The sequence below is a fragment of the Fundulus heteroclitus genome, chromosome 15 (assembly GCF_011125445.2).
Source record: "Fundulus heteroclitus isolate FHET01 chromosome 15, MU-UCD_Fhet_4.1, whole genome shotgun sequence".
In the NCBI taxonomy this organism is placed as follows: Eukaryota; Metazoa; Chordata; class Actinopteri; order Cyprinodontiformes; family Fundulidae; genus Fundulus; species Fundulus heteroclitus.
This window is the reverse complement of record NC_046375.1, coordinates 16,148,510-16,170,055: the sequence shown is the minus strand read 5'-3', so window position 1 is coordinate 16,170,055 and position 21,546 is coordinate 16,148,510. Positions and strand designations below refer to the sequence as shown.

The 21,546-nt window shown below is 39.7% G+C and overlaps 1 protein-coding gene across 7 annotated transcripts in view; it reads right to left on the bottom strand.

The window, feature by feature from the left end:
- The window catches only part of itsn2a (intersectin 2a), a 48,214-nt gene extending 29,986 nt beyond the window's left edge, over nt 1-18,228 (bottom strand). For all 7 annotated transcript variants that reach the window (XM_036147529.1, XM_036147530.1, XM_012868807.3 and 4 more), the window contains exons 1-3: nt 18,118-18,228; nt 7,752-7,824; nt 805-897 (exon numbers count right to left, since the gene is read on the bottom strand). In XM_036147529.1, coding sequence (XP_036003422.1) covers nt 805-897; nt 7,752-7,758 — 100 coding nt within the window. In that variant the 5' untranslated portion in view covers nt 7,759-7,824; nt 18,118-18,228. The remainder of the gene's footprint in view (nt 1-804; nt 898-7,751; nt 7,825-18,117) is intronic.
- Between the last annotated feature and the right edge of the window lie 3,318 nt (nt 18,229-21,546).

Here is a 21,546-nt window from a genome sequence, read left to right as displayed (position 1 = left end):
TGAGGATTTTGGTACTTTTATTTTGCTTCTCTAAAACTTGCTGCATCAGTGCTTTTCGTTGGCATTTTTAACCCAGCTGAAGATCTAAATTTGTAGCTGTCTAGAGAACAAACAGTGACTAAAATGTTTCCTTTTTTATTTCCAAATGACTGCATTACGTAAGGAGAAATGCATAATGTTGATCAGTAAAATTATAAAAACAAATACCATTTGATGTAGCAAATTATAAAATAAGACGTGCAAAAAAAAACAATGTGTTTGTTAAAATTGTATATACTTCTGTCCTTTAGAAAACAGGATAAAAATAAAAATCTTCTTTACTTGTTTTTTCATACTTATCAAGAACTGCACAGTGATAAAAAAAGCTAATTCCAGGCTTTTCCAAACAGTGCAGGAGCATTTTTACTCCAAATACAGCTCTGCTTTGTGTATTTTTGGTGTCTGTATCAGACGGTCTTCTGGGACGGAGTGGACTGAAAACACCGGGTCCCCCGTGAGTTGGACCAACTTCCCACTGATACCATCAGATTACATCAGATGTGCATCTTGGGAGCTCAGAGGCTGAGTAACCACATCAGATGCTTTAGTGTCCTTTTTTTTGGGCGGGCCATTTCTGGGCGGTTCCTGCTAAGGGCCACGGCTGTTAATGTAAAGGGGGTGCTGTTGCTATCTGAGAGCTGGGACTTTGTCTGAATCTAACCTAATGAATCATGTATGGCTGAGCTGGGTCGCTCGCTTTAACTGTCAGTGGACCAAACGTTTTGTCTCATCATTGCGTTTAAGCTGTTTGTTAGGACGGCCTACCTGAGATGTAGCCAAGGACTGGGGCGAGGGTGTCAAACTGTTTGTCATGTTTCCCTCTCTCCTCTGGACTGATGGCCCAAACACTGGAACCACCTGAAAAAAATTTAAATAAAAGATCCACATAATCCACATACAACACTGTGCAAAAGTCTAAAATTATCCCCCGTTTCTTGAAACTGTGCTCCAAAGTAGCCTTGTAAATCTTTTAAAACTGCTTTCTGAAGGTCTTTTTAAAGTTTTTCTTTGGGAATTGGCTTTTTTTTCCCCCTTGATCCCTCTCGGTTGAAGCGGCCATTTTCAGAGGAATATTTTACTGTTTACTCGCCTACTTTACACAATCCCCATGTATTTATTTAACTTAATTAGGCTCCTAACTCAAGTCTTGTCATTACCTATGATAAAGAAAATTACCAAAAAACTATTTAGAATCATACATTCAGCCAACTTGTTACACACATCCTGTAAAAAGATAATATCAGCTTCTTTAGATGAAACTCCAAAAATGACTGAATACACGTTAGATTGTATTGTAGCAGCATCAAGCATAATTTCCAAAGAGCAGAAAACTTTTCACACAGTATTGGGTCCTGTGTCAGGTCTTTACTGCGTCCCATCTCTTTAGACCATGACTTATATTATTTTAGTAGGAGAAATATTATAATTTAAGCTTTTGTGTGAGACAAGATAAATCATGTTAAACATACGACTAAAATTCTGTGATATTGCCGTTCAGAACACCCTTCTTCCAAACCCTGGGCTTCCACACCTCATTTTCGAACAGAAAATGTACAAAATGATCTCTTTGTCAGCTTCAACATCTGAACTGAAAATCAATAAAGTTAAAAAGCATCTAAAGTTCAAAGAAAAACCTTAAAAAGACAAATACTGACAAATACCCGAAGTCAGAGGTTGTTTTAAACTTTATGAATAGTAACATAACCTGTATCGGCATGTTCAAAAGTTTGTTTTACTCATTGAAAAATAAATTCAATAATGTAATAAAGTCGTAATGTGATTATCTACTCCATATTTCTTTTTTGAAGTGATATCAAAGAGTTTTTAAAATTGCCAGCTATAGTCTGAGAACAGCTGGCTTCTCTACAAAATGGATCATTAATGGTGTTTATTTAAACCTGTATGAGGATCAAATCCACAGTCCTTTGAGCTTCTGGCTAAACTAAACAAAGCAATGGAAACTTTAAGCTTCCTCACACCGGACAAACCCAAGCTCACAATTTCAACCACTGCAGCTAAGACTGGTTGTTATGAAAGACTCTCTTGTGCCATTTTTGCCTAAAAACTTTAATTTATGGGAAAAGACTGGATCTCTGATTTGTAATTGAAGAAAAAGAGAATCAAATAATACAAAGGTGAAATGTACTAAAAGGGTATTTATTAGTTGTAATAAAACCACGTAAATAAAAACTTTGAAAACATAATCTTCCAGATGGTGGTTCTTGAGAAGACTTGATAAAACATCATGGTTTGCTTAATCTAGTTAAAACATTTAGATTAAATGTAAGCCTGTTGTGTGATCGACCTGCCTCTCGCCTCTCGCCCAATGGGCGCTGGAGATAGGCACCAGCAACCCTGCACGGACAAGCGGGTATAGAAAATAAATGGATGGATAGATGTAAGCATGTTGCTAAACTAAATTGGATAATTTAATGTAATTCTCCTGTCCTCACTAATCCAGACTGGTCAAATGCAATAAACTTGTTCAGGAATCATTTTCTAAGGGACCTCTAGCTGAGCGAATGCAAGCTCTCTTTTTGGCCAAATAGCCGGAATACAAAGATTTGTGAAGCAACAGCTACAACTCGTTAAAGAGTATTGATAATAATTAATTCATGAGTCATAAATTTGGGCCAGCTAAAAAAAGGAATTGCTGTGATAAATCGGAGCTGGCTTCTTAAAGCTCCCATCCTTTTGCTGCTCAACAGATGGGCTTCCCTGATGCCAAAAAGCTGCTGCCATGGTGATCACAGATTGCAAACAAAACCAGTAAACAGATTTCAGCTGAAAATGTGTGCAAGCTTTACAAAGGTGAAATCCAGGTTATGGCAAATTCAGATCCGGAGCTTTATGTTAAAACCAGTTTTTAACCAGTTTTTCGTCCTTTTCTGTCACTAAACAGCAACAGGTTGCTGGGGAAATATTACGAGCATCTCAGCTTTAGTCTCACCGATCATCTACCAAACTCCAAAAACCACTCTTAACATCAAACTTTATTTTATTCTCTTGTGAAAAATATTTTTGACAGTATCCCATTGTCCTGTGCATTCTGTTTACTTAATTTCTCTTTTCTGTTGACTTTAGTTGATCTTACTAATGTTATGCTAATGTTAAACTAACCACATCTTTATTGGTATATCTTAGACTTAGACAAACTTTATTGTCATTTTGTATGTACAGAGTGCATACAAAATAAAATTTCGTAGCAAACAGCTTACGCCAATGTTTGATATAACTAATCAAAATCACTTCCGTTCGATGCAAAAAAAAAAACATACCAAGTAACTTTACTCAGTTCTGAATTTTTAAGCGAACACAACTGCGTAGTTGTTATTTAGACTTCAACACAAGCAAATAATGTTGCTTCAACTAAAACAAAGGCATTCAGTTGACTGATTTTGTAGTCAGCATTGCCTAATTTTTATTCTTTAACTGGTTCGAGACAAATAAGTCATCTAGAAGTAGGGCTGCACCGATATCGATATCCGATACTAATATTGCGGTCATGGCCGATAATGACTGACGTTTGCAGGTACTGATGTTAATGAGGAGATATCGTATGAGGGATTGCTGCAAAGCCATGGACAATGCAGACGACTGTCCACTGTGGCTCTATGATCTTTCAGGAAGAGTGCATGCTGCTTGGAGAGACTTTATGCAATCTACTGGGTTTCCTTAGATAGTAAACTTTTTCACCAATCTGTCCAGATGGTTTGACTGATTTTGACTTAGCATAGAGCCTTGAGATAGCGTGTGTTGTGAATTGGCGCTGTATAACTAGAACTGAATTGAATTGAAATCGTGCATCCCTATGTAGAACCTAAACATTTTAGTTAACCTCTTTATTAACCAATACTACTGTATATGTCGCCATATACAATCGCCATATACCAACAAAACAGCGGCTTTAGACAGATGAAGTTGACTTTTGGAGTTCCCCTTAGGCTGTTTTACCTGGAGGTGATGCAGAATTTTTGACATGTCTGATAATTTCATCTTTAGCGATAAGACTATCATCAACGTCCTTCTTTATAGCTCCTTTAAATCTTTAGATTTTTTTTTATGTTGTTACATTATGCCATTTAAATGTGCAATACATTACAAGCAGCATAACTCTGTGATCTATGATTAATGACAAATAAAAACATTGTTGATGTTTCTGGCTACATGTCAGTAGCAGCTGATAGGAAGTTACCTTTGAACTTTAAGCGATCCATTTATTGGGGCAATACTGAGAACGCACGGGTTGCAATGACGATACTAGTTGCAATTAACCCTCTTCAATCATCGCTGTCATTTCCAACGTCACACAATGTCCCCGTCACTCTCCTTGAGCTTTAGCTTCATGGGCAGAACAGTCAGATGAAGGGCGGCGATCCAGCCGGCAAAATATGTCACCAGAACGGGGACCCAGAATATAATAACAGCGTCCAAGCTGTCCTTTGTGATTGCAGTGTATCATATTCTATTATTGTGGGGATGATTTCAATACGGCACATTGCGCAGCTGTAGAATAGATCATTTGTGCTGGGAAAACGTGGTTTTCTTCATCGTGGGTAGGAAGAACCGAAGCACTGTGGGCGCATATCTTCAGAGATATGGTATCTGGGCTGTAATTTACTCAGCAGGCTCAGGAAATACCACCCTGCCCATGATGGAACGTCCAACCCCGGCACAGACCCAAACAATCCACCAGTCTGCGTCAGCTGGGGGAGAGCACATTAGATGGTATCTGGAACTGAGCGACTACACAGCAGCAGTGTTGTGTTGTAAGTCAAAAGTCCAATCTGTAACCGTCTGACTCTTCAAGGCATGGCTGAACTGTTGCCACAACCTGGCATTACTGTCTAAACAGCCCTAAACCCTGCAAAATCCGACGCCTTAGCAACTCACAGAGCCTGGCCTACTTTTGGCACCGTCAGCAAAAAAGCCGGCGTAGACAATGAGAAAGTAATTAATCTCATGCAGAGATGTGAGTATTCTCCACATTGTCCTGATGGCTGTTAGTGACGGGATATTTAGCGCAGGGCCGGTGGGACGAGCAGCCAACACGGCCACAGCCCGTCAGTCAGCGCTCTGCGTGCATCAGAGCAGGCCTGATGCTCTGTGAGTAACTGGGGCAGTGCAAAGCTTCTCGCACAGCAAGGGCATAATTCAACAGAAGCCACTACGGTTTGACATTTGTGCAGCTGGAGACCTACAGCTGTTTTGGAGGCCATATAAAACTCAAGCTCTGTAATAAACCCAGCTCCTAGAGAGAGAGAGAAAGTGACTCACTGACACACTTGCGTCTAAACTGATGTCATTGAACTGAGGCGCACTTTATCACACACAAATTGAAATAAAAGCTTATTATGATAATGATACAAATCCAGGTTCTTAACACAGGTGACTGAGGCAATTTGTCTTTTAAAGGCGAGTTACTCTGCAAAGCATTTGTCTTTTACTAGCCACCTTCTTCTTTGTTTTCATTTCAACGTCATTGTAAATAGGCCCACAAATATCCATTGTCCCTTTCGTTTTAGGCTTTAAAGTGGGCTGGACAGACTCGGTAGCCCAAATTCATTAAAATTGACTGAAGAGGTCATGAAGAAGTAGTGGCCCATAGCTTATTCTTAATGATATATATCCATCCATCCATTTTCTAACATGCTTATCCTTATTGGGGTTGCGAAGGGTGCTGGTGGGTATCTCCAGCTCTCTCTCTCTCTCTCTCTCTCTCTCTCTATGTTCATGGTGATGTCGACTGATATTATTCCTCTACCTAAAGCATTTTCCTTGTAGGCCAGAAACCGTTTCCCCCTCCATATATAGGCTTCTAAGGAGTGAAAACAAAACTTTTTTTTTTTCAATAAGTCTGATATGAAAACAGATTTGTGAAGCATATTGTTGTTTCCTCGCCTCTCTACACCTTTCTTCCTGGAACGTTTGCCCACTGATGCTCTCTATAACAAATCTCTGAGGATTCATACTGGGATTAAATCACACAAAGCTGGACTTTATTTGTTAATTAGGTAACTCCCGAAGGCAGCTGGTGTTGAAGGCTCATGGACAAGTTTTGTATAGTTACTTTACAAGATTTGCTGACTCAAAAGCAGATATGGTGGAAGACACTGAACCCGCTTGCCACAATTCATTTATTCCACTGATATCAGTTTCTTCAATGAATATATATATATAAAAAAAACAACCTCAGCAAAGCAGTTCAGTTACCAAACCCTCAGAGATCTCAACAGTATGACATAAATCGTGTATCATAGACATAAATCAACTCTAACAACAATTAAAACAGTATGTAAATACATATAGGATGTCCTGAGCTGAGTTTAAAACACCCGCATCTCGCCTCCTCAGCAGCTGTTGCACAGAGAGCCTCTGCCTTCTGTCTTTTCTCCTCCCTTTGTTGGCCTGCGTGTTGCGTGTTGTTGTCTAGGCACTATAAAGTCCTCCCTCAGGAGGCGCTCGAGTCAGTCCCCACGAGTGCACCGCACCCGTCTACCGGAGGGGGACCTCTCACCAATGCTTGCCTCAATATTTACACATCAAGCAGTCGCCCTGAGATGGCCCGCTTTATGTTCCAGATGGTGGATCAATAGTTTCTGCACACTGCAGCGCTTTCAGCCACGCACCGGTCCTTGCTTTTGCTCCTTTATAAGGACTGCTGCACACCGTCCACGTGGTTGAGAAAACCAGTTTGGCAAACAGTTTCAGTGCGAGCACAAAAAAAAAAAAAGGCGAGCTGCTATTTTTGTTTCTCCTGCGGTATTTCATTGAATGGGATTTCACTGCACAATCCTGTGGAGTGGAATTTTGTTAACCCCCCCCCACCAAAAAAAAAGAAAAAGAGAAAAACATGAGAAAAAAAATAACAAGAGTTGTGTCTGAGAAGCACGCGCACTAAAACGCTCTCGGAGGCCTTTCCCCACCGAAAGCCAGCAGATTGCTTTAATAATAATAGGACGGAAACATGAGGCTTCCCAAATTTGTTTTCATTCTCTATAAAGCTATATGGTTCACAGTCAGTATGGAAAAAAATAAAAAAATAAAAACTTGAACTGTGACGGCAACAAAACCAAGTTTCCCTGCAGGAAATAGACACCAAAAATGTATGATTTGTCTAATATTGAGGAATATTTTTCAACCATCTGTTATCCATACCCTGCTTGCAGGGAGGCTGGTGCCTATGTCCAATGATCAATGGACGAGAGGTGAGGTACACCCTAGACAGGTCGCCAGAGTAATATTATTAAAAACACATACAAAAACGTAAATTGACCCGAATTCCATGAATGAATAAGGAATAAAAAATGTACTTAGTGCAAGTCTTGTCCTCCATCTCTGAATGCAGATCAGTAAACTAGAAATATGACATTCAATTAAGAAATACTTCATTAATCCCAAAGGGAAATGAAATGCTGGTGTAACTCGTGTTACAGGGGGTTTCTTGATGATGGCTGCATTGCTGATACTGTCCAGCACAACAGAAAGATGATTCCTCATTAACGCCAGTCGGTGCACTATTTTGTCTTGATGATCTGATCGGAGTCATAAACATTCAGCACAACAACAACAACAACAATAAAAGGACCTGAAACGATTGCAGGTAATACGTTTAGCTCCTTTTAATCTCATTCTATTTTCCTTCCGCATCCGTCTATTTCCCGATAGAGAAGCACATCCTGCACAACCAAAACTTTAAACAGTATCCTCACCGTTCATGGCTGCAGGTGGAAGGCTCCCAACAGAGAGGGAGGTCCTCTTCTCAGCTGGCTAGCTATGAGACATCTGCAGAGGGAAAGAGAGAGAGAGAGAGAGAGATCTGGGTGTGACTGGGTGTGTGTCACAAGGTGCTGGACATATAGGGTTCTGTTTGGGAATGAGGAAGACAGCAATGCATATTAATATGACAAGAGGGGAGAAAAAAATAAAAGCAACAAAACAAAAAAAACATCACTTTGAAAAAAATGCAATAATGGAACAGTGAATGGCTAAAAAGGATGGTAGAGTGACAGAGGGACAGCTCGGAGGGCTTAGAGAGAAAGCAGGGACAGATGATGCCAACAGGGAGGAGCGAGCACAAAGACGACAGGCTGCTGAAGGAGAAGCGATGGCGTGTGAGACAGACTGCCTTGGTGTGTATTTTTTTTTTTTTTTTTTTTAGGCAGGTGCGGTTTCAGCAAACCAGAAAAAAAAAAAAGACTACATCCTGCAACGGCACTGCCTATCTGGCCAGAGACTGAGATTTTTCAGGTTGACCAGCATGCGTAGCGCCTACACTGCAAAAACGGATCTAAAAATCAGTAAAATGTTCTTAAAGTTAGTGTATTTGTCCTTGATTTGAGCAGGTAAATAAGATTATCTGCCAATGAGTATTTTGACCCCTGAAATAAGATAATTAGAAATCCTGTACTTGAAATAAGATGATGGAGATGGATTGTTCCTATTTTAAGAGCATAAATCTTATTCCATTGGCAAATCATCTTATGTACCCGTTCAAATCAAGGACAAATACACACATTTAAAGAACATTTTACTTATTTATAGTTCTGTTTTTGCAGTGTAATCCCTCAAAAATCTGTTGTTTCCCTGGTTGTATGTGATTGTATTGAAGATAAAAGTCAATTACCATAGATAATTAGTCATCTTCATGTTCAGACTTTACAAACTGACCTACCGACACTCATCGTGAGGACTTTAATAAATCTGTAGTGAAGTTGGAATAGCACAAGATCCATGAGAAGCAGCATGGTGCGCAGACGCTTTAAAATAAAACACAAGGTTTGAAACAGAAAATTTCCCATCATCCCGTTCCTACAGTTTAATGTTTTCTTGTTTTCTCAGCTGCAACGAGTAACACAGTTTAGCCCCCGTCTCCACATTTCGCTGCGCATTGCCAGTCAGCAGGCAGAAGAATTTTTGTTGTTTTAAATAAAGACAAAGAAGGTAATGATGATACAGTTTTGGCTTTTAAAACATGAAGACCATCGTGATGTGTAAGCTGAAAGAGCACCTGGCTCACCTGGCAAGCAGCCGACTGCAGGCCTGCTACACCAGCAGACAGCCGACTAATTAAACGGCTAGTAGCTTGTTGTATAGCAGAATGGCAGAACTATACGCTCTGCACAAAGAGCAAATACAATTATAATGCATTTTACAGGCCTTTATTTGTTTTTGCTTAAGTCTTTGTATGAAAATCAAAACATCTTATAGGTAACCTAGTGTTAATTGTTACCTGCTATGTTGTCAGCCACGGTAATAACTGTTGCTTTTTGTTTTAGACAACAACAACAAAAAATAGTAGATCATAGAAAACAACTTTTGCTTTTGTTTTCAACGGTTGTGTACATACAAAGATACCAAGAAACTGTGCTATTTTTACTCTCATCCCCGGAGAATCTGAAACCTGCCCGTGCCCTAAAGGCAGCGTACAGAAAGCCGTATACACACGACCGACACATGGCTGCTGCTCTGTTTACCATTCCGAATCCATCCTAAATCTTAAAAACACTCATCACAAAAAAAAAAGAAAATAAGATAAAAAAAGTATACAGGTCTTTTTATTTGGTGTTAGAGCTACAGTGGCAGAAGCAAAAAGCTCTGCTCTGTGGTGCAGTCGGATAGAATTGTTTTTTTTGTTCTTTTAATTACATCAAGCATGTTGTCATGACTACAGTAACGCTTTCAGTCAAACTGGAATTGCGACTAAATGAATAAGGTTACACCGGGAACTGTAGCTCTTTAAACCGAACATCATCAAAACTGGCAGATCAGTGCATCCCAAAAACCGTCATTTTGAATGCCGCATGTCGCCGACAGCAATGGATTCGGATTGATCCAAACTTTTAATGAGACCGCGACTGCATTGCAAATCTCTCTCTCTCCTATTGTTTTAGTCAGAAAATTCTCAGACGGGAGCTGTTGCCTCGTTGTGGTCTTCGCTGATGCAACATATTGCGTTAAACCTGAACGTGGACCTGCAGTTTATTTTATTGTTTTAGTGACACAGAGTGTTGGCATTTTGGTCCATTTTGCGCTCGGAGCTGTCAGAGAAACGTGTGGGTCGGTCAGCCTGCTTCAATAACAGAGTCTCATCACTCTGACGTAATGGAGAGAGGTGTTTATGTGGATACAGAGGGCGAGGAGAGGCCACTGGATAATAAGGAGTCTTATTTTCATGGAAAACAATACCTGAGGCACTGAGGTAAATGTAGCCAACCACCGACTGACAGTCAGATGACGCTAATACCTCCGTTGCTGTTTTATTACGCACCATGCGAAGCTCCGGAAAACCTCGTTAAGACGTAGACAGCCAAGCTCAAGCTTTAGACGTGAGCGGCTGCGACGACACAATCTGCATCCTACTAGGGTGTTATGAAACGGCTGGAGCAAAAACAAATATTGATTTATGGCTGCAGGAAGAGCAGGTCGCATTTATAAAGCTCTGCCAGGGGAACGTTGGTGCAACTGGCCAAATGAAAGTAAAGAATTTTGACAATGATGAAATCCTCCGATTACGGCATTTTAATCTAATTGTGGTTGCCGTTTTAGTTTTCCTCCCCAGACATGCAGGTCAACCCTTTCTGTCGCTGTCCTTGATTTTCTTCCTCCGTTAATAAGCTTAGCCGTGATGCTTGCTGTTTTCCCCAATCGTTCTTTCTCGTTACACCTTCAAAACGAAAACAGACAACTTCTTCCAGAGGTTGGAAGCTTTCTTTAATCTCTTCCTGTGGATATTTAACCTGACAACAGCCAGCTGCATGTCGCTCCGCCTAGCTCCACTCACATACATCTGGGACACCGCGATAGGAATTGCCTTTACTGAAGGCTGGGCCTTATCAAAACTCCTTGCATATGATTGGATAAGCCACTTGTCTGTCATGTTTATCGACGTGCTATTTTAACCACTCACACCGAAGCTAACCCGTGACGCTGATGAGACCGACGCAGGAAAATTTTATTGACAGTGAGCTGACAGGAAGAGGGGGGAAGACAGGCGGCAAAGCGCCGCGGGTCGGAGTCGATCCCGGGCCGACCGCGTCGAGGACTAATAGGCCTCCTTATATGGTTAGCGCTAACCGCTCCGGGGAGCGTCCGCGTTGCGCGTCCGCGGACGCGCCCCGGAAAACAAAACTTGCCAAATCCGGTCGGGAGAAGGGCGAAAACATGGTTTCCACCAACAAAAGCCTTCAGAGGCGTTCTCTGATGTTCTTTTAATGAAACAATATCAGATAGATTGGACAACACAGAAGAAATAGCAGCATCAATGTTAAGGCTTGCTTCCTCGATGCGAGCCGCCATTGTTGTTGGAATCTCACGGTAACTTCTCCACTACGTCACATCCAGGAAACACCCGCCCTGCGTCCTGATTGGCCAGACCATAAATTTGGTTGGGGAAATCACTTTGAATGAGCGATGTCCCAGATGTATGTGAGTGAAGCTAGGCGGAGTGAGACATGCAGCTGGCTGTTGTCAGGTTAGTGGATATTTAATGATTCCCTAGATTATAATGCATGCCCCTTCTTCCTGATCCCCTTGGCTTTGGGTACATCCAACAACGAACAGTAAGAAACATTGGTTGTCACTGACTACCTTCCTTTATTTGTATATTGCTCCCTACTTTTTTCTATTTTCTATTGTTTTTTGTCCTTTATTGTATTTTTATTAAACATACATCTTTTTTTCATACAAGTGCCAGAGACTTTTCCCTTTCTTTCGTTCCTATTTGTTGATTTGGCTTCCCTGTTTTGGAGTGCATTACTAGTGAGACTCTGCAGTTTTTGTGTCATGTAAAACATTGTCTGTACACGCCAGCTCTGCTAATGACTTGAGACTGCTGAATCACCCGTCGTGGCCTTTGTCTCAGCATGCTCCTGATTTCATCTATAGAGGTATTTATGGACAAACTCATTCATGACATGGACAAAGGCACACACCAAGTAAAAAAAAAAACAAAAAAAAAAAACGGGTTGAAACATTGAAAAAAATCTCAGCTAATATTTTTAGTTCACTCAAGATATATTCACAATTCTTTTTTTTTAAGAATTACCTCTGTTTGAGGCAGCTATACTGTTTAGTATGTAGACACAATCAGTGATTAAACTTGAAACTTTGAAGTTTAACACATTTTTGAGACTGGGCTGGTTTAGGTGATGACCTCTGTCTGATCAATATCTTGTGATGCGCTTCAAGACTCTTTTCTTTCCATGTCTCTTTGTCACCTTAAGCCCAGGTCAGTTTCCAGTATGGAGGTATACGAAGGTTTTGAAGAAATCACCTTGCATTTTGCTAAATATTTTTCATGTGGTTCAAAGTTCTTTTATTGAGAGGCACCTGTGTCTGTGCAGTGCCACTCGTTTTGACACGTTGTCCCAGTGTTGCCAACTTATCAAATCCTCTCACAATATTTCGTCAGTATTCAGACCCACTGGGGTGACTCTTTTTCTAGCAGCTTTTTCTAGCATTATTATTGGAGACTGTAGTTGCGCTTCCATTACAAATATGCGCAAAACATTGTCCATATTCTGTTAATTTCAATAAAACACATTTTTGCAATTGTGGTGTTTCCATTAAGTAAGTAATGCAACTAAAACCATTTGTTAATACGTTTATTCATGTAAGTATCTCATCCATGAGGGGAAAGTATTTAAACAATTTTTTTTATCTTTTCCACCAGCACCACTTTACGAAACGTAATGAAAAAACAGTTTACATTGCAGTTTTGCGAAATATATAAATTTCGATATGATCCTACCGCAAAAACCTTTTATCTAAAATTAGGAGTATTTTCAAAATTGCCGTGTTTCCATTAAGCAAATACATTTTTCGCAATATGTTGGGTCAATGGAAACGCAACTTGTGACGTGAAAACTGGTCTTTCCTACTCTTCCCAATGACTAGAAGACGCTACCATGAGATATTATTTTTGCGTACTTATAAATACAATTAATTATTGTATTTCTGTTTTAAATGAAAAACATTAGATCATGTCATACTTTTGTGTTAAAAAATCTTAGAATTAATAATATGAAACTGTGGTATTTTTACTGGAGTTTTATCATTTTCAGAGACTTTCACAGAAGCCTACATGAATATATTTATTTTTCACATGACATTGATCCAGGGTTTACCGTGGTATTGTGTTTTTCTCTCTGCGACATCTTTATAATTCCACTATCACCTGCAGTAAAGCCCTATTTCCCCCTCCTCTCTCTTTCCTCTGTTCTTCCAACACTCTCTGTAGCCTCTTAGACAATGTCATCAGTGTTAGATGTGGGCATTTACTGCAGGGAGACCCCGTGCAGCAGGATGAATATGACATTGACATGCAAACTGTGAATTCATGACACTAACTATACTATTAGCTAACAATTCTTGCATTTTGGGCAATCCTTTGAGATATTCATATTATGTACACTGCTACTGCAATGCTGATATATCTACGATATATTGCGTGGTCCAATGTATCATATAAAATCCTACTAAAATGCATTAAGTGTTTGATGTGGCTTTAACAGTTTGGAAATGTTAAGTAATTTTGCAATACTTTTGTGGGGCACTGTGTGTATCAATACGTACATTTCTTCACAATAAAAAAAAATCTGCCTGGATGTGCATGTGTATGTTGTTCATATGTGCCTTATATGTGCTTCTTATGCCAACGTGCATAGTGTTTAGCGGACACCTATCCGCCCTCATACGCAAACACTCGAATGCCTTGAGGTATACCATCTCCTGTTAGCCATGTGCTGTTCAAACAGGACATATCCCGGATAGATCCAATAATGATTCAACAAAAAGGAGACAAAGACACCCTTTATATCAACATAAACTGTTTTTGTTTAGTTTTTATTCCAGTATAAACACTCTTGGCAAAAATCCTAAGACAATGCCTATTATGGCAGTCTGTGCTAAACTTCCTATCTGACATGGAACAACAGCTTATAAAACAGTTTCCAGTGTGGGTTTGAGGCGTTGGGTAAATCAAAAGAGGGCTAGTGATGTGGTGTACTGACCCATTACACACAGAGGTCGCAAATGGATCAAAGAAGCTTTAACTCTAACCCAGCATGCTGATTGACACCTGTGTTCGCCACGCTGATCTAGATGGATGTGGCGTATCAATGCTTCGGCCTGTGTGCACAAGTTTGTCCAACGGGCCCTCCGCGCACAGAAGCGGGCCCTGTTCTGGCTGACACAGTCCAGGAAGCTTTGCGGAACCGTGGAAATAAAGACCCCAGTGTACGTGTGTCTGTGTGTGTGTGTGTGTGTGTGTTGAGTGCAGGGCCTGTGTGTTTCATCAGCTCACAAGAGCAGGCGGGTACAAAGACACGCAGACATATACACCGTCCTCTGTTATGTTCCAGGCTAAAATCCGGGACATTTCCGCTAGAGGACTCATTCATATCTTTATGACACACTTATGGGTCAACGCAATAAATAACTGTAGTCTCTTAAATTAACACAAGCTTCTCCATCCCCCGACACACACACACACACACACACACACACCAGCATCTCAGGCTTTTTTTTTAACATCCTTTTAACACAATTTTTTTTTTTTTTTTGCTTAGGTTTAAAAGCGATGTCACATACACAACTCTTAGACATTTAGGTCAGTGAACGTCTTTCTCTGGTCCCTTGTATCACCGCAAATAGTAATAGTAATATAGTAATATAGTAATACTGAACTATTGTAAAATATTGAACAAGTGTGCGATGCCTTTCAAAAAATAATTTTTTTTTAACAAGTTGTCAAGTTACAACCACAAACTAAGGCTTTTATCAGGTGTTTATGTGCTACAACAACACAAAGCAGTGCGTAATTGCGAAGAGAAGGGGACAAAAAAAATCTTGCATTGGTCTGAACAAATGTGAAAAATGGCTTGCATTCGTATCAAGTATCAATTTTTCTTCTGATAGGTGTTCTGTGGGGGTCTCGGATGCTCTTTGGAAAACATTGACAAATAAGCAGCATCATGAAGACCAAGGAACACAACGGAGAGGTCAGGGAGAACGCAGTGAAGCTTTTAAGCAATATCCCAAGCTTTGGGCATCCCACTGAGGCCTGTTTAATTCCATCTGAATGTAGTAAGCATATGGTACGGCTTACAAGACATGGCTATCCCACCTAAAATGACACACAGGGGCAAGGAGAGCATTAAATTGATTAGCAGACAAGAGGACCATGGTAACTTTGGAAGAACTCCACTGCTCAGGTGGGAGAATCATGTAGTCCACTTTTTTGGGGGGAAAAGTGGCGAGAAGCAATTGTCTTTTTGTTTTGTTTTTTATATTGTTTTTCTGGGTTAGTAGTAGTACTGGTGGCTCATTTTTACAAAGTAGGCTGACAGGAAAGGGGGTTTGAGAGAGGGGGGAAGACATACGGGAAAGGAAATCAAAGTTGGGTCAGCCGCGTCGAGGACTAAGGTCTCCGTACACGGGTCGTGCTCACTACCCCTGTGCCATCGGAGCACGCCCCTCGAGAAGCCATTGTTGAAAGGAAACCATAAGAAATCCTGGGCACAGTTTGCTATAGACCACATAGCGGACCATGCAATCATTGGGATTAAGGTGTCCTGGCCAGATGAGACAAAAAAAGAGGGAAATTTTAACCCTACATGCAAATTGATGTTTGAAGGAAAACTATCTGTTCACTTGTGAAACATAATGGTAGCAGCGTCGTGCTGTGGGTCTGCTTTTCTTCAGGAACTGTTCAGATGGCTGTAATGCACTGACAAGGCAGAGAACCCTACATTCAGGCCTCACACGCTGTTGCGTTTTAACATTTTTTGTTGGAAAGTCTAACAAAAGTATGCAACCGTTTTCATGCAAACAGTGCGGTATTCTTAGCAGAATACATTGGTGCATTCAAAAGTGACACCTGCTACACAATAACCTCGTGACGCTCCCCCAAAACATTTGCGACAGCAGAAAGCAATCCTCGAGTGCGGCCACTACAACTGAACTGGAAGCCCAAAAATGACGTACCGACCCGCACAAAGGAGAGTGTAAACACACCTTCCCTCCATACTGCAAGCTGTCAGTCAGTCACCATTTTTCACAAGTCGCCGAGGATGCCAAGATGGCAGCTCCAATGAAAAGCACAGAAAGGATGACAAAATACAATTATGCTGGATATAGGCGGGCCTTGGAACGAGATTACTGGTGATAATACTTCACATTTGACATTATATAATGAATGGAGAAAAAAAGAGAACATATCCAGGGTTTTGTTTGACTTTGATAAAGGGAACCTGGCAAACCAGGCTGAAGGCAGGAAGTCCAGGAAGCAGGCAGGGTTCGTACACAGTGAGGCAGGTAGGAGATGGATGGCAGCTCTGAGGGGTTTGGCAAGGATCACAGTCATGAAAACAGTCCGGGTCGTGTCCAGAGAACCGAAGGAACGAGGACAAGACGGGAACAGGAAAACCCACAAACGAGAACAACGCAGAGCAGACAAGGACCACAGGACATCTACTCACTACAATGGCTTTCCTTGTGCATCATTAAGGCCGGGGGAGCCCGGTATATAATGGCAGGTGAACTGAATTAAACTAATTAGACTCTGGGTGCAGAGGCAGATGCATAGCCAGGCCAGAATCATAACAACGGTTTGACAGAACGTCAGGGCAATCCTGCAAGAAAGCCTGTCAAGGCTGCAAAAGAACAACAATCCTAAACACAGAGCCAGAACTAAAACGGTGTTTATGATTAAACCACATTCATGTGTTCGAGAGCCACAGTCAAAGTCCAGGCCTACAATCTGTTGCCCAGACATTTAAACAGATCTATAAAGCTGCTCTCCGTCCAATCTTACTGAGCCTTACCTCTTCCAAAGAGGAATGGGCAAAAGTTTCAGTCTGTGGATGCTCTAAATGTAGCAAAAAAAAAAAGTGATTCTACAAAGTGTTGATCTCAGAGGGGCTAAATACAAATGTGTAAAATCCAGAAAAAAAAAACTGAGCATACTTCCATTTCACAACAATGCTCTACTTGTTTTGATCTGACACATGTGGAGGGGTATGAATATGCACAGTGGTCAGGTCGTGCTTTGTCTCAGCAGGTGAATATGCAACAGGCTCTGCTGGGATCGAGCCAGATGTCACAGCTACTGCGGGTAAATGGACTTTGCCACTTCAGCAAGGAAAACCTCTAGGCAGAGGAAGAACACGCACACACACACACACACACACACACTGTAAGCTTTATCTATAATTCGTCTTCTTCACTGCAGCGACTGAGCTTGCATATATCATGCACACCTCATGCATACCTAAACAACTTAACTTGCTCCAGTTGTCCCACTCAGTCGTGAAAAGACAGGCTCTGATCTTAAACATCTGATGACAAGATTGCCTGTCAGGTGCTGCAAAGGAGGCAGCGGTTAGTCACCACGTACACCTGGTGCACTTTGGGAGTGAAAAAGCCATTGCTTCAGCTGTATTTATCCCTCCTTTCTAAATCTGGATTTGATGATTTACCATTTCCAGAGCAGCTCCCTGTCAGGGACACACTATGTCTCTTTTACAGTGATGTCATGGGAGTCCTCCAGATAATTGGTCAAGAATCATTCCCAGCACTCGTCCTTTTGAGCATTCATCACACAACATAATCGCCTTTATTTTCATTTTTTTTTTTATTTTTTTGCACTCAACAGAACAGGATTCTGGAAGTTTTAATTAAAGTTGATCTGTCAAACACACACGAAGAAGCATATTTGTCCGGCCATATGGTGTGTTCCGCAGCTCAAGCGCAGACAATAGGCTGCTTTTCAGGACGTGTTTTTTTTTTTCTCCTTCTTTTTTTTTTTTCCAGTAAAACCCACATCTTGTCAGGACGGCAGGTCCACTGCAGCAAATCATACCCACGGTGTGAAGACGCGCCACCGCATCGCCTGCGCGGCTCCTTATTCCGTTTAATAAAGCAGGACATCCCACTTACCTTAATGGAACAGGTTTGATTTTAAAAATAAAAATAAAAAATCAATCAACCTCGGGGAGGTTCTACTTCATACGGTTTACCATTATTATTAAATACCCCCCTTTTTAAAGTAGCAATACATGATTTTTAATAATTTACCTGTTGCGGTGGAATAGCGGTGAGGATCGACATCCAGGCTGACAGGCAAAGCTCCGAGAGCGGGAGGAACCGCTCCAGCAGCCGGGGCGGGTGCGGACTGGAAATGGGCGTCTCCAGCTCCACGGTGGTGAAGCTGCGCTGACTTACCCCCAGTATTTCCGTTTGTGTCTTCAAAAATAAAACATTTTTCACTCAAAAAAAATTAAAATAAAAACTTAACATTTAAAATGTGTAAGATAGGTCAGAGACGCTCTTTATTTTTTCCCATAACTAGGCAAGTTGTTCCCCCCCATGGCATTACGTTGCTTACTAGCACACATTAAATATATAATATCAAAGTTGTTCTTATTTTCCACGGCTGGCTAATAACATCGATTTGCATCAAGGATGAGCTCATTTCTTGATGCTTTAAATCTGCCTGTGCGTTGCAAAGGTTGTAGTGATTTAAAATAATCAATGCATTCAGATTCATATTTTATGTATTGCTCCATGACAAAAATCACAAAAACAGTCACTTTCTGTAATACATTTCCCATGAGCAAAATGAAGCAGAAAGAAAATAAAATCTTACTTTGTCCTCCCCTAGTCAAAACACGAAATAACTTTGACATATACCAACAAATATTAAGGAAAATATCAATATTCACACATAGGTAATAATAAATACACAAGGCAAGCATATATATATATATATATATATATATATATATATATATATATACATATATATATATATATATATATATATATATATATATATATATATACAGAAAAACTAAGACAAACCTCTTGATATTAATACTGACTAAATATACTTTGTTTATAGATATAGTTAAATTGACAAATATCAACTTTTGAGATCTTCATGAAGTGTTTTACCCCAATAACTGAAGTACACATCTGTTTAAGTGTTGTATGTGTAACTTGGTGTTTGACATGATATTTTTCCAACTAAACTCATTTTCTAAATGGAAAAGGTGTTGTATTTTTTTCTGGTAAATTTCTACATCTTGCATTAAACATAATTAATAGTGTTCGGAACTTAACCAAATCTTCAACCTTTATTATTCTGGATTTAATAAATAATTAACTGCTGTGTTCTTGATAACTGAGTTTATGTGTAGTTCTTACAGCTCTCTTCTCTAATATAAATAAAGACTTTATATTTGACTTATATGTGTCCACCCCAGACTTCTACATATCAGTTCAAATATGGCACAATGAGTGAACTGTACAATATTTTCATTGTTTCATAATTTAACACATCCTTCACTTTATGACAAAAATGTTTTGGGACATTTTTCTTTTGATATGTGCTCTGTGAAGTTTCCATGATAACTTGTCATCAATAATTACAACTCTATTTAGACATCATGTAACACCTTCTTCTATTTTCCAATTTCCAAAAATCATACATTTCATCTTTTTTACATTCGCTCATAACCTATTTACATCAAACCATTTCTTCAACTTTGTGACTTCATATTTAATGCATTGTACAAGTTCTTGTACATATCATCGACATATAAAACCAACTATACTCATTTGGGAACATTACAGCTCAATATACAAAAGAAAAAGTACAGGGGCCCAAAACTGAACCATGTGGAACCCCACATTTAATTGCCATCAGTTCAGATTTGACATCTGTTAACTGTACATATTGTTTCCTATTGTATAGATAACTTATCATCTAACACTATTCCTCTCATACCATACAAACTTAATTTAGAAATTAAAATATCATTATCCAAAGTATGAAATGCATTTCTCAAATTAATAAACACCCCTATTGTAAATTAGCTGCTGCTATTATTATTTCTTCAATAATATTCATTAAAGCAGCTGCAGTGGACCATTGTTACATAAAGCCATATTGGCTCTCATTTAGCAGGTGATCCTTTTCTTAAAAAAAATATTGAACAAAAAAATACCAAACAAAAAGCTTTTCAAGTACTTTTGAGAACCGTGAAAGTAAGGAAACCGGTATATAATAATTAAACTTTGCTTATCTCCTTCTTTAAATAGTGGAATAACTTTGCTGTCTTCATTCCGCCAGGAAATACCCCCATACTAAAGGAAAGGTTATAAATATAACAGAAGGGTTTAGTAATACAATACATCCGATCCATACATACATACATCCACAGCCGATGGAAGCCTTATTCCTTAATTTAGAAATAGACATAATTTCTACTTCATCACAATAAATAACACACAAACAAATGCCAAACTTTTTAAATTTCAAATTATTTTATCATCCTGGCCTATACTGTGGAGACAAGTTGAATTCCTTATCCCATTTTTTCTTTTTCTATTTTTTTTGAAAGGCGGTTAAATACTTAAAATCTTCTGAGATGAACAGACCTGTAATTAAATGCATTTATTAGCTGCAATGAAAGGACTAACTTTCTACCGATCAGGAGCGCCACCGAGAGTCCAAACTAGGTATTGCAGTTACCTGTTCGCTGTCGTTTAGTGTTAAAGCCAGTCTTTGCATGTTTTTGGTAATCTCCCAATAAAAACTACACAAAGAAAAAAAATATTTATTATATTAAAATCAAAGATCACGTTGAAATTGAGCTTGTTTGTTGTCAAATGAACAGAATTTTAAATATGGCCTGATTTCCTTTGCATATTAAAATTTATAGAGGATAAAATCCTTGGGAAGAAACAATGACTAAGTTTTTTTTCATTAACACGTCAACCTTGTTTCTGGTCTAAAATTATCATATAATTATATTCTCAATTTGCTTTTGTAAATTCCTATTTTCAACACTTTTCATGCAATTTACAGATTCTTGCACAATATTGACATGGTTCCATCCCAAAACAACAATTTGCTGTTCAACTGAACGATTGCACAAAACATCGCAGAGTGAATAAAAAGAAGAGACAACGTCAAAAAGAGTGAAATGTGTGACACATGCCTTTCTCACCAATTTCTGTGGTAGATAGTGATAGATGTGCTAAACATATTTTCAGAAAGCTTGCCGATTTCATAAACCACCTTCGGTTTAGTCCGAGATGCAGACAGCAAAATCTGCCCCCTAACACAATTTACCTCAAGTCCTCCATCAAAGGACGCAGAGCGGAACGGATCATTCTGAGGGCGCAAAACCAGCTTCTGAGCGAAAGAATAAGACCGCTTTATTTCACTCTTGATGCGCTCTCACAAAAGGAGAGAAAAAACTCAGCAACAACTATCAGAGTGTGTACCAGAGCCGTTGTTGGAGGAGGTAATCAGTTTCACGGAGAAGGCTCAGCTCTTACAACGCTCTAAAAGCAAAGAAAGGCAATAGCGAAAAGTCTCTCCCAGGGAAAACGAGTGCCACCTCTGCTTGATGAGAACGCACGCACTATCACCCAGAACCAGTGGTAAAGAATCTCTGAAACAGACAGAGAAGCTTGTTTTGTCCAAATGTCTCA